The 24,684-nt window shown below is 37.3% G+C and overlaps 1 protein-coding gene across 1 annotated transcript in view; it reads right to left on the bottom strand.

The window, feature by feature from the left end:
* The window catches only part of UNC13B (unc-13 homolog B), a 237,686-nt gene that overhangs the window by 142,172 nt on the left and 70,830 nt on the right, over positions 1-24,684 (bottom strand). Inside the window, exons 6-7 of the mRNA XM_059924994.1 lie at positions 16,364-16,437; positions 10,769-10,826 (exon numbers count right to left, since the gene is read on the bottom strand). Of these exons, the coding sequence (XP_059780977.1) occupies positions 10,769-10,826; positions 16,364-16,437 (132 nt within the window). The remainder of the gene's footprint in view (positions 1-10,768; positions 10,827-16,363; positions 16,438-24,684) is intronic.

Raw genomic sequence — 24,684 nt, 5'->3', positions numbered from 1 at the left:
GATAAAAGTGAATGCGAAGTGTTTTTACTGAATGTTAAATTCACCATCAGAAAGGTTTGGCCGCAAAGAAAACATTGGGAAGAAGCATATAGTTCGCCCCAATACTTTTAAAGAATCTCATCATTTTTAAGATGTAATTGGGGCCAAAGAAACTTTCATATCAAAGATAAGAGTAAGGGTTTCTTTAGAGCAGTAGCCCAGTGATTTCTGAAAATATTTTGAAGACATGTCACAAGTGAATGCAGAGAACTGACCCTAGTGGAGAAGATAGTGGAGGGACCACCCACATGAAGAAATCTCAGGACTAGGAAGTTATAGGGTCCCATGATATTACAGCTAAAAGAGTCCTAGAGATCATTTAGACCAACTCTCCCATTTTACACATCAAGAAATTGAAATAGACAATGGAAAGACGTCCAAAGTCTCTCAGAGAGACAGCAGCAAACCCACATCTAGAACAAGGATTCAACTACTCCATTACTCTTGTTAATAACCTTTAACTATTAAAACTAGTGCATTGTTAAATATTTAGAAAATGTAAGAAATGCAAAAAAGGGGTTTAAAAAGTCATAATCCCACATATCAGAGACAAATTTGGTTAGTATTTTAGTGCTTCTCTTTCTAGGTATTCTCCCCCTAATTGTACAGATATATTTACAATAAGTATATTAGTCTGCTCAGACTGCCATAACAAAATACCATAGACTAGGTGGCTTAAACAACAGAAATTAATGTTTTCAGTCTCTGGAGGCCAAAAAGCCAAAGATCAAGGTTCTAGCAGAGTTCAGTGAGAACTCTCTTCCTAGCTTGCAAATGGCTACCTTCTCACTGTATCCTCACATGGCAGAGAGAGCACTGTTGTCTCTTCCTCTTTTTAAGAGGGCACCAGCCTTATCAGATTAGGGCTCAACCCTTATGACTTCATTTAACCTACAACTCCTCTTCACAGGCTCTATCTCCAAATACAATCACACTGGGAGTTAGGGCTTCAACATATGAATTTTAGGGGGACACAATTCAGCCCTAGCATTCTGCCTCTGGCCCCCCAAAATTCATGTCCTTATAACATGCAAAATACATTCATTCTATTCCATCAGCCCCAGAAGTCTTAACTCATTCCAGCATCAACTCTAAAGTCCAAAAACTCATTTAAATATCAACTAAATTATATATGAGTAAGAATCCAGTTATGATTCATCCTGAGGCAAAATTCCTCTCCAGTTGTGAACCTGTGAAACCAAACATGTGCTTCCAAAATACAATGGTGGGACAGAAAGATAATCCCACTCCACAAGGGAGAAATAGGAAAGAAGAAGTAACAGGTCCCAAGCAAATCCAAAACCTAGCAAGGCAAATTCCATTAGATCTTAAGTCTAGAGAATAATTCTCTTCGGTTCAATGACACACCTTCCACTGGGGTGGCATTGTCACTCACTCAGCTCTACAGAGTGGCCCTGGCCCCATAGCTCTCTGTGGTGGCCACCCTTTGAAACAAAAGGAAACATCTCTGTCCCTTGGGCCTGTGCTAAGACTGGCAGCCCTGATATTCTCCAAATCACCTTCCGGGTCACTCTTGCCTTTCCTCAATAGCACACGTTTACGTCAAATAACTCTATGATCTAGTCTTGTAGAATCCAAGAAATCCAACAGCCTTCCTTCATTCCATCCCTCTTTCTCTGTCCCCTTTAGTTGAAACTGGCAATGTCTCTGCTGGTATAATTCCATCTCTATTCCTGGCTTCTGCTGATGGCTGGTTTAGTCCATGAGTCACACCCATGATCTCTTTAGTGTTTTCTTCAGAACAAGATTTCTCATTTTTCACAATATATAGGCTAAGGATAGGCTAAGAATTTCCAAATCTCCAAGTTCTGGTTCCTTTTTACTTAACAATTCCTTCTTCAATTCAACCCTCTCCTCTTGCATTTTATTACAAGCAGTAAGGAAGTCCCAAGCCACACCTTCATTGCTTAGCTTAGAAATCTCCTCTGCTAAACACCCAATCTGATCACTTATAAACTCTACCTTTCACAAAACACTCGAACAATTCAGCCAAGTTCATTGCCACTTTATAACAAGGATCACCTTTCCTCCAGTTTCCAATAAACCGTTCCTCATTTCCATCTGACACTTCTCCAGAACAACCTTTAACATCCATATTTCTGCCAAGAGTCCCTTCATAGCAACCTTGGCTCTTTCTAGCATGCACCTCAGAATCCTTCCAGCCTTTTTGCCCATTACCCAAACTTCCAAAGCCACTGTCACAATTTTAGGTATTTGTTGCAGCAGCACCCCACCTCTCAGCACCAAAATCTGTACTAGTCTGCTCAGCTGCCATAACAAAATACCACAGACTAGGTGGTTTAAACAACAGAAATTTGTATCCCACAAGCTTAAAGGCTAGGAAGTCCAAGATCACGGTGCCGGCTGATTTGCTTCCTGATGAAAGTTCTCTTTCTGGCTTGCAGATGGCCACCTTCTTGCTATGTCCGCACACGGAAAGCTCTGTTGTCTCCTCCTTTTCTTAAAAGGGTATCAGTCCTATCAGATTACAGCCTCATTCTTATGATCTCATTTAACCTTTATCATCTCCTCACAGGCCCTATCACCAAATACTGGGGGCTAGAGCTTCCACATATGAATTTTAGGGGTATGCAAAAACTCTTCAGTTACATATGTACATATGTATATACATATACACATACACATATACAAAGGGTAAGAGTTTTGTATACTTTCTAACTTAGTTTCATGAAAATTTCCCCAATACATTATTCAAAGAATATTCAAATCTTATGACAATTATCATTTACTGTTGTTTAACTATTAAGTCATTTTCAAATTTTGCTATTTAAATAATTTTGCAATGAACATCTTTCTATACAAATCCTTGTCTGTTTCTTGATTATTTAGGACAAATTTCCAGAAATTCAACTGTTGAATCAAAGGTCATGAATTTTTAAAGGCTCTTGGTATGTATTGCCAAATGGCTTCCCAGAAACCTGTACTAGTGTACACTGCCATCTGCAGTAGACATTATAATTAGAATAAAATATTTTTCTGATTGAAAAAAAAAAGTGTCATAAATGACTAAAAAGGCAAGTTTTTTTTTAATTAAAGGAGTCAAAGACTCAGGACAACCAAATAAAAATGTGTGATTCTTGATTAGATCATACGCTGGTGGGGGAGGATGGCTATAAAAATACTTGGGGGACAATTGGGGAATTCTGAATATGAACTGTATATTAGATATTATTGTAGCAATGTTAAATTTCTTGATTCTGATAATGGTATTTTAGTTATATAGACTGTTCTATCTCTTAGGAGACACATGCTGATGTGTCATAAAGTCTGAAGCTTATATTCAAATGATTCAGAAAATACACATGTGTATTTTTACATATGTATATAGGGGGACAGAAATGGGAAAGAGTGGTAGCGAGGAAGAGAAGCAAATGTGACAAGATGTTAATTACTGAATCTAGTAAAGGGTAAATGCCACTTTCCTTTTTAAACTTACAGTTTAAAATTTTTCAAAAAAAAATATATTAGAGAGTGTCTCCCCACAACTACGGCGCCTGCTGGCAGCTGATGGGGGGCTCTGACCCCCAAGGAGACGGGAGGAACCCCAGAGTGAGCCAGTAGGACGTAGGGGGACCAAGGGGAGAGGAGAAGTGGAGGCCAGACAAGATGGGTGCCCCTGAGGCCAGGGAGATCAGGAGAGGCAGGTGGGAGGGAGTCTGGCCCACTCAGGCCACGGAGGCTGCTGAGTTCCCAAGCTGCTTCCCCCCAAGCCCCATGCAGGCTGCGTGAGTCCTGGGGGCACAGGAAGGAGGCCGAGGGGAGAATAGGAGAGGTAAGCAGGAGGGGCCATCCCGGAGGAGCGGAAGAGGAGAGGAGAGTGACTGCCCCGCCCACTCAGGCCCAGGGAGCCTACTGAGCTCCCAGGGCGATCCCCTGCCCTCCAAGCCCCCTCCAGGCTGTGTGGGTCTTTCTGGGCATAGGAGGGAGGCCGGGGAGATCAGGAGAGGCAGGCGGGAGGGGCCCTCCCAGACCCCAGACCGGAGTGGCGAGAGAGGAGGGCATTTGCCCCGCCCACTCGAGCCCAGGAAGCCTGCTGGGCTCCCAGGTGAGGTCCCCTGCCCTTTGAGAGCAGGGGTGGGGGGCACACCTGGGCCCCTACTGTTCCTTGAGCCTAAGCCCCACCCCACACAGCCCCCAGGGCCTTTTCCAACCCTGTGAGTCCTGAGCATTGGCCCCACCCACCACCCAAACCTCACCCTTGCTTAGGCCCCGCCCTCCACAGCCAAGGCCTTCCCCCAAAACCCTTTTTTTTTTTCTTTCCCTCCTCCTCTTTTTTACTATTGTGGTACTGATGTACCTTCCGGTTGTTGATTCATCTATATTTTTATTTTTACATTCTTTCTAACATATCTGTTAGTTTCCTAGTCTAATTTTATTTTTTACTTTGTTATTGTTCTCTTTTTTTTTTTTTGCCAGCTCAGGGTCAGGCAGAAGTTCCTGCAGTGGGAGCTCCAAGTCCGAACCACTGGACTAACAGAGAACCTCAGACTCCAGGGAATATTCATTGGAGTGAGGTCTCACAGAGTTCCTCATCTCAGCACAAAGACCCAGCTCTACCCAACAGCCTACAAACTCCAGTGTTGGAAGCCTCAGGCCAAACAACCAGTAAAACAGGAACACAATCCAGCTCATTAAAAAAAAAAAAAAAATGAGACAGCAAAGAAATGTCACAGATGAAGGAGCAAGGTAAAAACCTACAAGACCAAATAAATGAAGAGGAAATAGGCAATCTACCTGAAAAAGAATTCAGAGTAATGATAGTAAAGATGATCCAGAATCTCGGAAAAAGAATGGAAGCATGGATTGAGAAAATACAAGAAATGTTTAACAAAGATCTAGAAGAACTAAAGAACAAACAAACAGAGACGAACAACACAATACCTGAAATGAAAAATACCCTAGAAGGAATCAATAACAGAATAACGGAGGCAGAAGAACAAATATGTGAGCTGGAAGACAAAACAGTGGAAATAACTGCCGAGGAGCAGAATAGAGAAAAAAGAATGAAAAGAATTGAAGACAATCTCAGAGACCTCTGGGACAACACTAAATGCACCAACATTCGAATTATAGGGGTCCCAGAAGAAGAAGAGAAAAAGAAAGGGTCGGAGAAAATATTTGAAGACATTATAGTGGAAAACTTCCTTAACATGGGAAAGGAAATAGTCACCCAAGTCCGGGAAGGACAGAGAGTCCCATACAGGATAAACCCTAGGAAAAACACACCAAAACACATATTAATCAAACTAACAAAAATTAAATTCAAAGAAAAAATATTAAAAGCAGCAAGGGAAAAACAAAAAATAACATACAAAGGAATCCCCATAAGGTTATCAGCTGATTTTTCAGTGGAAACTCTGCAGGCCAGAAGGGAGTGGCAGGATATATTTAAAGTGATGAAAGAGAATAACCTACAACCAAGATTACTCTACCCAGCAAGGATCTCATTCAGATTCGATGGAGAAGTCAAAAGCTTTTCACACAAACAAAAGCTAAGAGAATTCAGCACCACCAAACCAGCTTTACAACAAATGCTAAAGAAACTTCTCTAACCAGGAAACACAAGAGAAGAAAAAGACCTACAAAAACAAACCCAAAACAATTAAGAAAGTGGTAATAAGAATATACATATCAATAATAACCTTGAATGTAAATGGATTAAATGTCCCAAACAAAAGACACAGACTGGCTGAATGGATACAAAAACAAGACCCATATATATGCTGTCTACAAGAGACCCACTTCAGACCTAGGGAAACATATAGACTGAAAGTGACGGGATGGAAAAAGACACTCCATGCAAATGGAAATCAAAAAATGCTGGAGTAGCAATTCTCGTATCAGATAAAATAGACTTTAAAATAAAGACTGTTACAAGAGATAAGGAGGGACACTACATAATGATTAAAGGATCAATCCAAGAAGAAGATACAACAATTATAAACGTTTATGCACCCAACATAGGAGCACCTCAATACATAAGGCAAATGCTAACAACCATGAAAGGAGAAATCGACAGTAACACAATAACAGTAGGGGACTTTAACACCCCAGTTACACCAATGGACAGATCATCCAAACAGAAAATATATAAGGAAAAACAGGCTTTAAATGACACAATAGACCAGACAGATCTAATTGATATTTATAGAACATTCCACCCAAAAGTGTCAGAATACACTTTCTTCTCAAATGCACATGGAACATTCCCCAGGACAGATCACATCTTGGGTCACAAATCAACCCTTGGAAAATTTAAGAAAATTGAAATCGTATCAAGCATCTTTTCTGACCACAACACTATGAGACTGGAAATCAATTACAGGAAAAAAACTGCAAAAAACACAAATACATGGAGGTTAAACAGTGCACTACTAAATAACCAAGAGATCACTGAAGAAATCAAAGAAATAAAAAAAATACATAGAAACAAATGACAACGAAGACACAATGACTCAAAACCTATGAGACCAAGCAAAAGCAGTTCTAAGAGGGAAGTTTATAGCAATTCAATCTCACCTCAAGAAACAAGAAAAATCTCAAACAATCTAAACCTACACTTAAAACAACTAGAGGAAGAAGAACAAAGAAAACCCAAAGTCAGTAGAAGGAAAGAAATCATAAAGATCAGAGCAGAAATAAATGAAATAGAAACGAAGAAAACAATAGCAAAGATCAATAAAACTAAAACCTGGTTCTTTGAGAAGATAAACAAAATTGATAAACACTGAGCCAGACTCACCAAGAAAAAAAAGGAGAGGACGCAAATCAATAAAATTAGAAATGAAAGAGGAGAAATCACAACTGACACTGCAGAAATACAAAGGATTATAAAAGACTACTACAAACAACTGTATGCCAATAAAATGGACAACCATGAAGAAATGGACAAATTCTTGGAAAGGTACAATTTTCCAAGACTGAACCAGGAAGAATTAGAAAATATAAACAGACCTATCACAAGCAATGAAATTGAAACTGTAATTAAAAATCTTCCAACAAACAAAAGTCCAGGACCAGATGGCTTCACAGGTGAATTCTATCAAACATTTAGAGACGAGCTAACACCGATACTTCTCAAACTCTTCCAAAAAACTGCAGAGGGAGAAACACTCCCAAATTCACTCTATGAAGCCACCATCATCCTGATACCAAAACCAGAAAAAAGGTATCACAAAAAAAGAAAATTATAGACCAATATCACTGATGAACATAGATGTAAACATCCTGAACAAAATACTAGCAAACAGAATCGAACAGCACATTAAAAGGATCATACACCATGATCAAGTGGGATTTATCCCAGGGATGCAAGGGTTCTTCGATATATGCAAATCAATCAACGTGCTACACCACATTAACAAATTAAGGAATAAAAACCATATGATCATCTCAATAGATGCAGAAAAAGCTTTTGACAAAATTCAATACCTATTTATGATAAAAACTCTCCAGAAAATGGGCATAGAGGGAACCTACCTCAACATAACAAAGGCCAAATATGACAAACCCACAGCAAGCATCATACTCAATGGTGAAAAGCTGAAAGCATTTCCACTAGGATCAGGAACAAGACAAGGATGTCCACTCTCACCACTCTTATTCAACATAGTTTTGGAAGTCCTAGCCACAGCAATCAGAGAAGAAAAAGAAATAAAAGGAATACAAACTGGAAAAGAAGAAGTAAAACTGTCACTATTTGCCGATGACATGATACTATACATAGAAAATCCTAAAGATGCCACCAGAAAACTACTAGAACTAATCAGTGGATTTGGTAAGGTTGCAGGATACAAAATTAATGCACAGAAATCTCTGGCATTCCTATACACCAACAACGAAAACTCAGAAAGAGAAATTAAGGAAACACTCCCATTTACCACTGCAACAAAAAGAATAAAATACCTAGGAATAAACCTGCCTAAGGAGGCAAAAGACTTGTACTCAGAAAACTATAAAACACTGATGAAAGAGATCAAAGATGACATAAACAGGTGGAGAAATAGACCATGTCTTTGATTGGAAGAATCAATATTGTGAAAATGACTATACTATCCAAAGCAATCTACAGATTCAATGCAATCCCTATCAAACTACCAACGGCATTCTTCACAGAATTAGAACAAAAAATCTTACAGTTCGTATGGAAACATGAAAGATCCCAAATAGCCAAAGCAATCTTGAGAAAGAAAAACGGAGTTGGAGGAATCAGGCTCCCCAACTTCAAACTATACCACAAAGCTACAGTAATCAAGACAGTATGGTACTGGCACAAAAACAGAAATATAGCTCAATGGAACAGGATAGAAAGCCCAGAGATAAACCCACACACATAATGGGCACCCAATTTACAACAAAGGAGGCAAGAACATACAATGGAGAAAAGACAGCCTCTTCAATAACTGGTGCTGGGAAAACTGGACAGCTACACGTAAAAGAATGAAATTAGAACACTACCTAACACCATACACAAAAATAAACTCCAAATGGATTAAAGACTTAAATGTAAGACCAGACAGTATAAAACTTTTAGAGGAAAACATAGGAAAAACACTCTTTGACATAAACCACAGCAAGATCTTTTTTGAAAAATGGTTCTGATGAACCTAGGGGCAGGACAGGAATAAAGACGCAGCCATAGAGAACGGACTTGAGGACACGGTGGGGAAGGAGAAGCTGGGACGAAGTGAGAGAGTAGCATTGACATATATACACTACCAAATGTAAAATAGATAACTAGTGGGAAGCAGCTGCATTGCACAGGGAGATCAGCTCGGTGCTTTGTGACCACCTAGAGGGGTGGGATAGGGAGGGTGGGAGGGAGGCTCAAGAGGGAGGGGATATGGGGACATGTGTATGCATATGGCTGATTCACTTTGTTGTGCAACAGAAGCTAACACGGTATTGTGAAGCAATTATAGTCCAATAAAGATCTATTAAAAAAAATGGTAAAAAAAATACATATATATATTAGGGAGTAGTCAAAAGACAGGAACAGTCTATGCATATAAAAACAAATTAGCTGGTAAACATATAAAAAATGTAAGAGAATTAATAAAGTTGCTGATTATTATAGCCTCTTATTTCCTCCTGCCCTCTAGGCATTTGCTCTTTAATCACGTGAACTGCATTTCATCAAATGGACCCAGGAAGGAATGGCAAGAGAAATCTCAATCGTTCTATTTCAGGTCTCATTAGCAGTCCTGGAAAAAGATTTAAAAGATTAAAAACTCAAAATTAGCTCATTGCAATGAGTTTTGGAAATGACCTATAGACTTTAATTCACAACTTGGTCTTCAATTCAGATTCTTGTGGTCTCCCATGACCCTAAATATTTGATAAATCCTAGTTTCTAAATGGCAAAAACAAAAGTAATAAGTCATATGAAAAATAGGTTTTCTTTAAATAAAGAAAAAGTATTGACCTCTGCCAGTGGTCTTACTTTTATCAGGAAAGTAAGTAGCCAATAGAATGGAAGGCATCCAATGGATTTATAAACCATGAATGGAGGTTTTCCTTTTCAGAAACAATATGAAGGAAATAGTATAACATAGTGGTTCAATGCATGGGCTATAGAGTCAGATTGTCTATATCTGAATATTTACTTCACCACTTACTACCTATGTGATCTGTGGTAAATAACTCAATCTCAGTTCCCTCATCTTAAAAATGAGGAAAACAGTAAAATCTATGTCTTAGGGTTGTTGTGAAGATTAAATAAGTTAGTATATTTTAGCTCTTACAGCAGCATCTGGCATACGATAAAACCTCAAAATACGTTAGCTGCTGTGGTTCTTATTATTACTAGTATTACTACAATAACTACTACCACTATCACCACCACTATCAACCTGCAGTTACTAAAAGTTTGGCATTGATTCAGAAACACTATAGCAAAACAAAAGAAACACAACATATGCACACCCACCCCCATAGGTTGAAAAAGTGAAAGAGAACTGATTTCAAGTCAGTCCTTCGGTATCTCTTCAAGCTGTTCTGAGAGAAGCTGAGAAGATACCAATATACCAACAATGCACGGCTCATTTCAAGAAGGAATTTGTGTGGTCTGGATAAGTTAATCTCAGAAGAAATGACAAGTTCTCTCACTCAGTTAATCGTTTATCAAACTTTACTGAGGCTTACTATACTATGAATCAGGTATTGAGCCAGATACTAGGAATACAAATGGAAGATTCTATACGTTTAAAAATTTTGCTTTCTTGTCAAAGAAATATACATAGATTATAATATATGATAGGTTATATGATGGATGTATGTACAGGATACTATGGAAGCAGAGGAAAGATCTAAGCTAGACTGTGGAGAAGGAGGAAACAGCATGAAGATTTCCCAGAGGGGGTAACATTTAAACTGAGTCTTAAAGGATAATAACAGATAAATGGGGACAGAATGGGAGAAATCATTCCTCCAGGGGTAAAAGCGGGCAAATGGAGAAAAAAAGAGTACCATTGCCCTACCTACAGCCACACAAAACCAAAAGATCTCTTCTTAAAGCTAAAGGACAGATAGCCATTGGCAGTGTGGGCCTGAATAAGGTATATTTCTGGAATATCTCCTGTTTATACATACCACATCTCCAACCTCCCCAACTCAAAATAAGCCACATTTGGAGAACTAACAGAAAGTTGTGATTAAGAAGAGATTCAAAGACAAGTTTCTCACTTACAACACTGGGCGGCAGCAGTAGGCAATGGTTTCCTCTGGCTTTCTTCTTGACTAGAATACTAGAGGCAGAAAGGAGAAAAAAAAAAAACAAACATGGTAAGAGGCCCAAGTAAAGAAGAAGGAGAAAAACAAAACAAAACAACAACAAAAAAACTATAGCTACCTATAAAAAGGTTTAGCATTTGACTGGAGTCAAATTTCTTATCAAACAGAAACAGATCATCCTGCTGATTTCCCTGTGTGATCCTGACATACAGCCCAGACTATCAGATATGGCATTGGCCCAATGTAACAGGCTAAAGCAGGATAGCAGGAAGGCTGTTCTGACCAAGGGCACCTGGGCACCATTCCAGCTCTACCAGGCAGCTGTAGAAGGCTTAGCCTTAGAAGCTCAGAGGACTTAGAAAACTCAAATAATATATAGATTTCCCCATTTGGGTGATGGAACTGAAAACCTCTCTGAGACTTGAGTTTTCTCCATCTTTAAAAAGATGAGGCTTCCTCCCTCACAAGGTCACGTGGGAAGTGAAATTACTTACGTAAGCATGTAATACAACATCTGGTATTTACGAGTATCCCCTTCCCAGTTATACTCTAACCTCCCCAACACAACCCACCACTATCACCACCAAAAAACAGAGTACTGAAGCCATGAAAAGAAAGTTCAATAAAAGGGAGCCAAATTAAGTTCAAGTCTTGAAGATGGACAAGATTTGGAAAGGCAAAACAAAAAGAAAAAGGTATAAACAAATTAACACAGGTACACAGAGTCTGGAAGAAAAAATGGTTTGGTTCAGAGCCCATTGGAGGATTGGGAAAACATAACTTGGTCTAGCAACTTGCAAATATAAGTTGCAAATATGAGTTTTCATCCTGACTCTGCCATTTATTAATAAACTGTAAGATTCTGGGCAAGACAGAGCTTCTCTAACACTGAAGGAGTCATTCATTCAACAGATATTTCTTGAGTGCCTATTATGTGCAAGGCCTTGTTCCAGGCACTGGGGGAATAGAGTTTGTAATCATGGTAAAGAGTTTAGATTTTACTGTAGTCTATTGAGAAGGTATGTAAAGTTTTAAACACCAGAGGGATACGACTTCATTATACTTTAAAAATCACTCTGGCTTCTGTGTGAGAAGAACTGTAGGCAACCAGAGGGGAAATAAGACTAATTATTGCAATTATCCAGATGAAAGTTGATGGCGGTTTACACATGAGTGTTAGTGGTGAAGGGCATTTCAAGTGGTTGGATACAAAATACAAAACACTTTTTGTATATAAATATACTTTTGTATATAAAGTACTTTACAAGAAACAAACTACAATACAAATATCAGAGGTAGACAGTGCTATTACTATTTCCTTTAGGGGAAGGATCAGAAGTCAAGCACAGTTTAAACAATATAATAGTATTAGTAAAACTGTCAATCATAAAAAAGTTCAAAACTTCTTAAAGGCTAAACAACCCACTCCAAAGTAACAAAGGGACTTGGTTATAATAACTATTATAAATAATGGTGATTTTTATAGGCAGTACACAGGCACAACAGTGACAAAATCATAAAACTTTAAGCATTAAACTAGAAGAATTCAGACTTAATAGATGAGAGTAGATATTTCCAGCAGACATATTTAATGAATCTCTTTCAGGTCCAAAGCAGAAAGCTGAAGACCAGCTAGAGCCTAATTAATAATATTAAGAGAGCTAAGGAAAAAAATCCATAATACCTTATGTACAAGAAAATAAAAGTAGTACAAGTAAGGAAAATTATAGGCCAATCTCATTTATGAATACAGATGCAAAAATCCTAGATTACCAAACCAAATCATATGACATTTATTTATCATAAATAAGTCTTTATATTTCTGTGTGAATATGTACGCATATGTATGAATGCTGGCATATAAATTTTCATGTATCATGACCAGAAGGACTTTAAATGAAAGGACAGTTCAATATCTGAAAATCTATTCATGCAATTCACCACACAAACAGACTAAAGGAGAAAAACTTTGTGATCGAACAATGCAGATAAGATCTTGATAAAATCCCTTACTTTTTCATGACAAAATATCTTAGAAAATCACAAAGAAAATGGAATTTCCTTAATCTGATAAAGCGTACCTATCAAAATCTACAGCAAATATCATACTTCAAGATGTATGAAGCATTCCCCTTATAGCCAGGAAAAAGACAAGGCTTCCCCACTTTCACCATTAAAAATTACACAGGATGTTACACAATGAATTTTTAAAAATAAGGGGTCACCAAAAACAAGGAAAGTCTGAGAAAATATTACAGCCAAGAGAAGCCTAAGGAGATATTACAACTAAATGTAACCCAGTGTCCTTTATGGGGTAATGGAACCAAAAAAACGCATGAAATAAAAACTAAGGAAATTTGAAAAAAAACTAAGGATTTTTATTTAATAAAACAAAATAAATAGAAATATAAAATATTAACCTTTAGTTAATAATAATATATCAATATTGGCTCATTAATTGTAATAAATGTACCATACTAATGTAAAATGTTAATAATAAGGAAAACTAGAGGGAGGGGGCGGGTAAGATGTGATATGGAAGCCCTCTCTACAAACTGCTTAATATTTAAGTCTGTTAATAAAAACATATGTAAAAATTTCACTTAAAATATAAGACATAAGGATTGAAAAGAGATAAAAACTTATTATTCAAAGATGCAAAAACTAAAAAACCCAAAGGAATCTCTAAACTAGTAGAATTAATAAGAGTTGGTGAATAAGATCAATACTAAAAAAAAAAAAATTGAGCAGCATTGCCTTATATAGATAGCAATGACCTATTAGAAAGTGTAATTTTTAAATATACCATTCACAATGATTAGGAATAAACCTAACAAAAGAAGTGTAAAAACTGCATGGAGAAAATAGGTTTTCCTCCTATAAGACTTCTCAACTTTTGATGCTTAACTATATTTATTACGTTTCCTGCTTATTGTCTGTCTCCTCCTATTTGATCCAAGAGGACGTTGATCTTTGTTTTAACTTCTGATGTATACCAAGCACCTACGACAGGGCCTGGTACATAGTGCTCCATAAGTTATCTGGTGAATAAATGACTAAATGAATGTCACCAATAAACGGACAAATGCAAATTTAAATGATAAAGCTCTAAACTCATTAGATTAGCACAAATTTTAAATCTGGCAATAACAAGTATCAGTAAGGATACAGAGCAGCAGAAAAACTGGAATATAAATTGGTATAATTATTTTAGAGAACAACTTAGCAACATCTAGTAACGTTACACAGAGCACATTCCACAACAAAGCAATTCTATTTCCAGGTATATAGCCAGAGAATCTCCCATACATAAGCAGAGAGAAACAGGGTCAGAGATGTTCACTGAAGCATGCATTTATAATAGTGAAAACCTAATTTTCCATGAGTAGGAAAAGTAATAAATAGTGATACATTTCCACTCTGTCAAGTGGTAGATCCCTAGGCCAGTCTTGACCCAAGAGGCTGCTGTGGATGGGAACTGTTGCACACCATCAGAAAAAAAAAAGATAAGATTCTACATTGTGTTTTTAAAATGGTTTTGCAGCGAGTATGACCAAATTTTGATAATCACTGAATCTTGGAGATAAGTGTACAGGTTTCATTTTACTAGTCCTTCAACTTTTATATTTGTTTAAAATTTTTTCATGATAAAAATAGAAAAAAGAAAGGAAGACGCTCCCACTAACCAAAGATGAGACAAGTTTAGCATCAAAAAGAATAAAGATTGCAATGGATTGAAACACAAATATATCAAAATTCATAAATTGATAATAATATGCCACTAAAAAAAAGAAAACAACTCACTGGTCACCTTGAGAAGCTGCTTATGCAACAGCTCATTATTTTGAAAATTGCTAAAGAGAATGTTTTTCTTGCACGGACTTTATTTCAAGTGAACCAAATAGCTGATGAGGCAGACAAATCATAGATAATAAATGTTGAAGAGATGATATAATTAGAAAATCATCATTGTGCAACCCTAATAAAATAATGATTATTATTTGCTGCTAAAACCATTAGGTAAAAGGCTGGTAGGATCACTTTAAAATGGATGAAATAGGCTGACATCAAGTTGAGTCCACTGTGTAATTTTAACATCACTAAAAGTGAGGCAAGACATAATCTGCCTACAAAAAAAAAATAAAAAGATATGTTGTGAAGTCCTAATCCCCAGTACCTATGAATGTGACCTTATCTGGAAATAGAGTCTCTGCAGATGTAATCGAGTTAATCCAATGACTGGTGCCCCCACAAAAATCAATGGAAATTTGAACACAGACACAAAAAGAGATGAGAACGTATCGTGAGGATAGCCAGACACAACCCAGGAAGGCATGTGATAGTGGAGACAGAGACTGAAATAATGTGTCTATAAGCCAAGGAACAGCAAAGACTGCTAGGAAGCACCAGAAAGTAGAAGAAAGGCATGGGACAGCTTCTTCCTCAAAACCTCCAGAAGGAACTGATCCCGCCAACACCTGATGTCAGAATTTTAGCCACCAGAACTGTGAGAGAATAAATTTCTGTTGCTGCAAGCCACCAGTATGTGGTACTTCGTTTTGGCAGCCCTGAGAAACTAACACACTCATCAAATCACTGCATTTTGGCTTCCTGTACTAACCTGTGGATATTGATCATTAATTGACAAATCCAATGGCTCCACTTCATCACTCATCTTCTTTGCTCTCGGTAATATTTCACACTGTCAAGAATTTCTGCCTCAAAACTTTTTTTTCCCTTTGTTCCATAAACTTGTTTCTGGTTCTCCTACTCTCTATTTCAGGCAGCTCTTCCTCAGTCTCTTTTGTTTCTCAGGATTCTACCTTTGATGTTTCCCAAGGTTTTGTCCCTGTTCTTCAATACTCTTTCTACATACTTTACCTGAGTGAGCTCTTCTATTCCTATGACTTCAATTGCTACAAATATGTTGATAAATCCAAACTCTATGCCCGACCTCATCATACCCTGAGCTTCAGATTCTCTCATGACGTTGCTTACCAGACGTTTCCTAACAGGTTGCCTACCAGACAAATTTTCTAATAGCCCAACATGCCCTAAAGTAAGAAAACTTATCTTTTCCCTCCACCACCACCAACAAAAACATTCCCCATTCTTGCTGGCCCAGGGTGAGCTGATTGTGTTCTATTCTGTGCACAAAACTCATCTCTGGAAATAAGTTAGGACAGCGGGACTAAGCAATGCAATAGTCTAAACATTCCTAAAAAGAGCACACAATAAGGATACATATCCAAAAATCTGGGAATAAGCAGAAAAAAAAGGCTTCTGCTCATCTGTGTAACAAGAGGACAGATTCCCTAGTATAAGCTTGCTCCCCAACAGTCTAGAGCCAGACTAGTGCCAATTCAGCCACTTCTGGGGGACAATGGGAAGAAAAGAAAAAGCAGATAGATCTTTCTAATAATAGGCAATCTTCTAGCTACCTTTTTTCTTTAATGCAGTTTAAATTCTGTCATTCTTCAACATGTTCCTGGGTCGCTCCCTTAAAGTGTCCTATAAAGACACTCTTTACATTGTAAAAAACAGTTCCTACCTCATTGTCAGTTCCCAAGGCATTGATTTGTTCCAATTTGTAGGTCCAATATCTGGCTTCCTCCTCTGGGATATCTATCACAAAAAAGAAGAAACCACATTACCAGGTTAATAATTTTATCATAGGTTGATAATACTTTATTCAATCAAACAATCTAAGTTAGAAGGGTGGTGGTGATGGACTAATTTTACTGATGGCTTGGTTCTTGCCATGAACATTATCTTGAATCTTCACAAAAACCAAAATAATATATTATTATTCCCAATGGATAAGAAGATTTAATATTGTTAAGATGTCAATACCTCCTAAAGTGACTGAAAGATCCAACACAGTTGCTATTAAAATCCCAATTTTTTTTTTACAGAAATATAAAACCCTATCCAAATGGAATCTCAACAGACCCCAAATACCCAAAATATTCTTGAAAAGGAAGAACAAAGCTAGAGGACTCATACTTCCTTATTTCAAAACCTACTAAAAAGCTATAGTAGGGCTTCCCTGGTGGCACAGTGGTTAAGAATCTGCCTGCCAATGCAGGGAACACGGGTTCGAGCCCTGGCCCAGGAAGATCCCACATGCCATGGAGCAACTAAGCCCATGCGCCACTACTACTGAGCTTGAGCTCTAGAGCCCGCGAGCCACAACTACTGAGCCCACGTGCCACAACTACTGAAGCCCACGTGCCTAGAGCCCGTGCTCCGCAACAATAGAAGCCACAGCAATGAGAAGCCCACACACCACACCAAAGAATAGCCCCCGCTTGCCGCAACTAGAGAAAGCCACGCATGGCAACAAAGAACCAAAGCAGCCAAAAATAAATAAATAAAATAAATTTTTTTAAAAAGCTATAGTAAATCAAAACGGTATGCTACTGACATAAAGACAGACATATAGACCAATAAAAGAGACTAGAGAGCCCAGAAATAAGGCCTTACATATATGATCAAATGATTTTTTTCAAGGGTACCAAGAACATTCAATGGGGAAAAGCGTCCTTTCAAGAAATGGTGCTGGGACTTCCCTGGTGACGCAGTGGTTAAGAATCCGCCTGCCAACGCAGGGGACACTGGTTCAAGCCCTGGTCTGGGAAGATCTCACATGCCATGGAGCAACTAAGCCCGTGTGCCACAACTACTGAGCCTGCACTCTAGAGCCCGTGAGCCACAACTACTGAGCCCACATGCCACAACTACTGAAGCCCGTGCGCCTAAAGCCCATGCTCCACAACACGAGAAGCCACCACAACGAGAAGCCCGTGCACCACAACGAGGAGTAGCCTCCACTCGCCACAACTAGAGAAAGCCCGTGCGCAGCAACGAAGACCCAATGCAGCCAAAAATAAATAAATAAATAAGTAAATTTATTTAAAAAAAAAAAGAAATGGTGCTGGCACTACTAAATATAAACAGAAAACGGGGACCTGCTGTATAGCACAGGGAACTATACTCAATATTTTGTAGTAACCTATGAGGGAAAAGAATTTGAAAAAAAACAGATGTGTACGTATTATAACTGGATCACTTTGCTATACACCTGAAACTGACACAACACAGTGGATCAACTACACTTCAATTAAAAATTCAAAAATAAATAAAATCTTATTTTTAAAAAAAATAAATTTTTTTAAAAAAAGAGAGAGAGAAAACATAGGCAGAACACTCTCTGACATAAATCACAGCAAGATCTTTTTTGATCCACCTCCTAGAGTAATGAAAATAAAAACAAAAATAAACAAAAGGGACCTAATGAAACTTAAAAGCTCTCACAGCAAAGGAAATCATAAACAAAATGATAAGACAACCCACAGAATGGGAGAAAATATTTGCAAATGAAGTGAACAAAAAGGGATTAATCTCCAAAATACACCAACAGCTCATGCAGCTCAATATCAAAAAACAAACAACCCGATCAAAAAATGGGCAGAAGATCTAAATAGACATTTCTCCAAAGAAGACATACAGATGGCCAAGAGGCACATGAAAAGATGCTCAACATCGCTAATTATTAGAGAAATGCAAATCAAAACCACAATGAGGTATCACCTCACACCAGTCAGAATGGCCATCATTAAGAAATCTACAAACAATAAATGCTGGAGAGGGTGTGGAGAAAAGGGAACCCTCCTACACTGTTGGTGGGAAAGTAACTTTGTACAGCCAGTATGGAGAACAGTATAGAGGTTCCTTAAAAAACTAAAAATAGAGCTACCATATGATCCAGCAATCCCACTCCCGGGCATATACCTGGAGAAAACCATAATTCAAAAAGATATATGCACCCCAATGTTCATTGCAGCACTATTTACAATAGCAAGGACATGGAAGCAACCTAAATGTCCATCGACAGGTGAATGGATAAAGAAGATGTGGTACATATATACAATGGAATATTACTCAGCCATAAAAAAGAATGAAATAATGCCATTTGCAGCAAAATGGATGGACCTAGAGATTGTCATACTGAGTGAAGTTAAGTCAGACAGAGAAAGACAAATATATGATATCACTTATATGTGGAATCTAAAAAAAAAATGGTACAAATGAACCTATTTACAAAACAGAAATAGGGTCACAGTTGTAGAAAACAAACTATGGTTACTAAGCGGGGGAGGGATAAATTGCGACATTGGGATTGACATATATATAAAATAGATAACTAATAAGGACCTACTATATAGCACAGGGAACGCTACTCAATAATCTGTAATGACCTATATGGGAAAAGAATCTAAAAAAGAGTGGATATATGTATATGTATAACTGATTCACTTTGCTGTACAGCAGAAACTAACACAACATTGTAAATCAACTATACTCCAATAAAAATTAATTTAAGAAAAAGAAAGAAAAGGTGCTAGGATAACTGAGTACCTACATGCACAAAATGAAGGTGGACCCTTATTTAACATCATATAGAAAAATTAAGTCAAAATGGATCAAAACCTAAATGCAAGACCCAAAACTAGAAAACTCTTAGGAAAAAACATAGGGCCAAAACTGCCCAACACTGGATTTAGCAGTGATTTCTTGGATAGGACACCAAAGGCACAGGCAACAACAACAAAAAATAGACAAATTAGACTTCATTAAAATTAAAAACTTTTCTGCATCAAAAGACAGTATCAACAGAATGAAAAGGTAACACACAGAATAGGAGAAAATATTTGCAAATCATATATCTGATAAGGGATTAATCCCCAGAATATATAAAGAACTCCTAAAACTCAACAGTAACAAAAACCCAATTCAAAAATGGGCAAAGGACTTGATAGACGTTTCTCCAAAGAAGATATAAAAATAGCCATAAAGCACAGAAAAAGATGCTCAATCATTAGGGAAACTACAATGAGATACCACTGCACACTCATTGGGATGGCTACTATCAAAAAAACAGGGGGAAAAAACCCCAAAAAACAAAATAACAAGTGTTGGTGAGGATGTGGAGAAATTGGAACCCTTGTACACTGTTGGTGGTAGTGTAAAATGGTACAGCTACTATGGAGAACAGCATGGCGATTCTTCAAAAAATTAAAAATAGAATTACCATATGATCCAGAAATTCCACTTCTGGGTATGTACCCAAAAGAACTGAAAGCAGAATCTCAAAGAAATATTTGCATACCCATGTTCACAGCATTATTCATAATAGCTAAAATGTGGAAGCAACCTAAATGTCCATCAATGACTGAATAGATAGGCAAAATGTGATATATACATACTAAGGAATATTATTCAGTCTTAAAAAGGGAGGAAATTTTGACATATGCTACAGCATAGATGAACCTTGAGGATATTATGCTAAGTGAAATAAGCCAGTCACAAAAAAACAAATACTGTATGATTCCAATTATATGAGGTACTTAGAGTAGTCAAAATCAGAGATAGAAAGTAGAATGGTGGTTGCCAGGGGCTGGGGGCAGAGGGGAATGGGGAGTTATTGTTTAATGGGTATAGAGTTTCAGTTTTGCAAGATGAAAAGAGCTATGGATATGAATAATGGTGATGGTAGCACAGCGTTATGAATGTATTCATACCACTGAATTGTATATTTTAAATGGCTGAGATAGTTAATTTTGGGTTACATGTATTTTACCACAATAAAAAAAAGAGTAAAGAAAAATGGTACACATACCCTCATTGTATATATTTAAGATGGACTATAACAACTTCCAAAAAAATGAAACATCTTTTAAAAACATCAAATGTGGGCTTCCCTGGTGGCACAGTGGTTAAGAATCCACCTGCCAGTGCAGGGGACTCGGGTTCGAGCCCTGGTCCGGGAAGATCCCACATGCCGCAGAACAACTAAGCCTGTGCGCCACAACTACTGAGCCTGCGCTCTAGAGCCCGTGCACCACAACTACTGAGCCCACGTGCCACAACTACTGAAGCCCGCACGCCTAGAGCCTCTGCTTCGCAACAAGCAAAGCCACCGCAATGAGAAGCCCGCACACCGCAAGGAAGAGTAGCTCCCGCTCGTTGCAAGTAGAGAAAGCCCGCGCGCAGCAATGAAGACCCAACGCAGCCAAAAAGAAATAAATAAAATTAAAATTAAAATTAAAAAATCAAACGTACCCATATATTCAGCACAAAAGAGAAACACTGAGACAAAATATGGATCAGGTCAACTTTGGTGACATTTAAACAGGTACACTTTTTAGTAGTCCACATGAAGGAATCAAATACAGTCCTTTCTCCTTTGTCCCTCCTATCCAAAATTTCACCTCCTTCCCCTCAAACCGCTCTTCAGCATTCGGTGGCAATATTTCAAAGTCTTATAATAAAACCTTCAAGTAATTTACTACCTAATTTGTACAGCACTCCTCAGCCATAAAATGGTTTACTTTGCACTTGTTGAAAAGAAGTGAGAGGGGAGGAAGAGCTGCTCTGCTGCAGTCTATAAGTTCTGATGTAGAACAAATTCAGCAAGATACATTGTTAAGTAGAAAACAGCAAGGGACAGTGAATGTGTTAGAATATGCTACTATTTGTTTTTAATAGGGGTTGGGGGTCTACATATATGCTTATAGATTCAAAGACTGCCCCTGGAAAGATATACAAGAAAGTATTAATTGTGGTAGCCTATAAGAAAGAAAGATAACTGATTTGTGAGGGAGACCTAATTTTCCCTGAGTAACTTTTTAAACCATTGTGCATGTATTACTGCCTCACCCCTCAAAATAGCTTTAAGGAGAAAAATACAGAGCTACAAGGATGTTTATTGCAGTACTATTTATAATAGTACAAACTTTGAACAATCTAAGTACCCAACAAGAGGAGTGGTTAAATATATTACAGTTTAAATTAAAAGCCCAGGCTCTGGAGCCAAATCATCCGAGTTTCAATGCTGGCTTTACCACTTACTATCTAAATGACCTTAGGCAAAAGATTTAAATACTTTCTGCCTCTGTTTCCTCATCTCTAAAATGGAAATAATATTTGGGTCTACCTCAAAGGATTGAAGTGAGGATTAAATGAGGTAACATTTGTAAATGCTTCGTGATATACCCACTGCACACAGTTACTGGTCAACAAATGTTATTTTTATTATTATTGTGCATTCATACAATAAAATAAAATCAACCACTGAAACACATTTTATGTAACATTTATATTATAATTATGTTATTGGTAAATAAAACACATTAAAATGTAATATATACAGTGCCATTTTATAGCAAAAACTGTATATGTGTATTAAAAAAACTAAAAGAAACATAACATAAAAAACATCTCTAGTAGGTGAGATCACAAGAAATCTTTGTGCTTTTGCACACCTGTATTTTCTGAACTTACAACATAATTTAAAAAATTAAAAGTTACTAATTTTAAAAGATGATGGTATAAAATTTAATAGAATATTTCAGAGGTTTCTTAATTATCCAAAGGAAAATTCCTTTGCTGAAATATGGTATGCTGCAAGCCAAAATCTTCCTTAAGAAGGACCCTTTAAGTTTTCAAAAACTATATCCCAAACATGGTTATCATAGAGACAAAAGCTTATTAGCACACTCACATTAACTCACAAAGACATTTATCTGAGAGTTTACCTTAACGTTTATTCAAAAAAAAAATTTATTAGGTGCCTATTACGTGCCAAGAAAACACTAGAGATACCAAAATAAACTATGCAAGTGCCCTTATGAAACAAAATCTAAATAGAAATGTATACTACTCCCTATGACACAAAACAAGTGATGCAGTTTTGAAAGAGAGGAATGTTTACTTAAAATGCAACGGGGAGTCGACTGACCAACTTCCAGCATGGCAGTGTGAGGAGCTCCACAGATCTACTTCCTAGAGAATATACTTTAAAAAAATACCATTTAAAGTCTCTAGAAATGGTCCTAAGAAACATATATTCAAGAAAATCTACTACAACTTTAAGAATAGCCAATTTCTGTTGTATTTGAACCAAGACCCATCCCCACCCACCCTCCTCCCAATTCAACAAGACAGAAACTCCATTCCAGACTAGTACAGCTGAGAACACAGCATTAAGAATACAAGCAACTAAGCCACAAGCAAGAACTCCAATTACTTTTCTCTTCACCTGCAACTTGGCCTACAGACACACAAGAAAGTCTTCTTTTCTATTTTTCTGAAGTAATAGTTGCTCTGAGTTTAGTTATTTCTGAGCTTACTGGAAAATCATGCCATTTTTGCTCAAATCACCATAAGGTACAACATATAAATAGATTGAAATCATAAGACAGCAGCAACAACAATAGTATACATGAATATCAGTAAACAGTCAAAATTAAAACTGTATAAAGTTAAATTAAATTAAACAAGATATCAACATTTAAAAATTGGGAAATTACAAAATGTTGGCAAAGATATGCAGAAAAGAGACACCTGAGACATAGTTGGTAGAAATATAAACTGGTACAATCTTTTTTTTTTTAACACAAGCAACTTGGCAGTACTAGGAAGAGTAACGATGCACATACCTTTTGACCTATTCTTTATTTAATTAATTTTTATTGGAGTATAGTTGATTTACAATGTTGTGTTAGCTTCTACTGTACAGCAAAATGAATCAGCTATACATATACATATATCCCCTCTTTTTTGGATTTCCTTCCTTTTAGGTCCCCAGAGTAGACTTCCCTGTGCTTTACGCAGTATGTTCTCATTAGCTATCTCTTACACATAGTATCAGTAGTGTATATATGTCAATCCCAATCTCCCAATTCCTCCCACCTGCCCTGCTTTCTGCCTTGGTATCCATACTGTTTGTTCTCTACGTCTGTGTCTCTATTTCTGCTTTGCAAATAAGATCATCTATACCGTTTTTCTAGATTCCACATATACGCATTAATATACGACATTTGTTTTTCTCTTTCTTTCTGACTTACTTCACTCCATATGACACTCTCTAGGTCCATCCACATCTCTACAAATGACCCAATTTCGTTCCTTTTTATGGCTGAGTAATATTCCATTGTATACATGTACCACATCTTCTTTATCCATTCCTCTATTGATGGACATTTAGGTTGCTTCCATGTCCTGGCTATTGTAAATAGTGCTGCAATGAACATTGGGGTGCATGTGTCGTTTTGAATTATGGTTTTCTCCAGGTATATGACCAGTAGTGGGATTGGTGGGCCATAGGGTAGTTCTATTTTTAGTTTTTTATGGAACCTCCATATTGTTCTCCATAGTGGCTGTACCAATTTTGTTTCCCATCAACAGTGTAGGAAGGTTCCCTTTTCTCCACACCCTCTCCATTATTTATTGTTTGTAGATTTGACCTATTCTTTAAATTCTACTTTAAGGAATTTATCCTAGATTCATAAATGGGCATAGATAAAGCTGTTCGTTACAGCGGTATATCAAAAAAAACTGGAAACAACCTACATGTCAATCAATAAAGGATTGCAAAAAAAAAGGATTGCTTAGATAACTTATGATATAAAGCAGCTGTTGAGATCAGCAAGATAGATCTTAAAGTATAACATGAAATGATGTCCAAGATAATATGCTTTAGTTTATACAATACTATCACCATATATAGTACATAGAGTATGACCCAAATTTTGTCAAAATAAATTTCTAGAGAAGAAATTTCTTGTGCCTAAACCAAGACACAAGAAAGTTAACAGTGGTTTATTTCTGGGGAATGCAAAGGAGGTCAAAAGAAGTAGGAAGAGAAACTTAACTTTTTATCCAGGTACATTTCCATGCTATTTGAATTTTTATAAGGAACATGTATTTTTGTGTGATTTTTTTCTTTTTTCTTTTTTTTGGCTGCGTTGGGTCTTCACTGCTGCATCGGCTTTCTCTAGTTGTGTTGAGCCGGGGCTCCTCTTCGTT

The sequence above is a fragment of the Balaenoptera ricei genome, chromosome 6 (assembly GCF_028023285.1).
Source record: "Balaenoptera ricei isolate mBalRic1 chromosome 6, mBalRic1.hap2, whole genome shotgun sequence".
Classification (NCBI taxonomy): domain Eukaryota; kingdom Metazoa; phylum Chordata; class Mammalia; order Artiodactyla; family Balaenopteridae; genus Balaenoptera; species Balaenoptera ricei.
The sequence above is the reverse complement of the archived record's forward strand: the minus strand, read 5'-3'. Positions and strand labels throughout refer to the sequence as shown.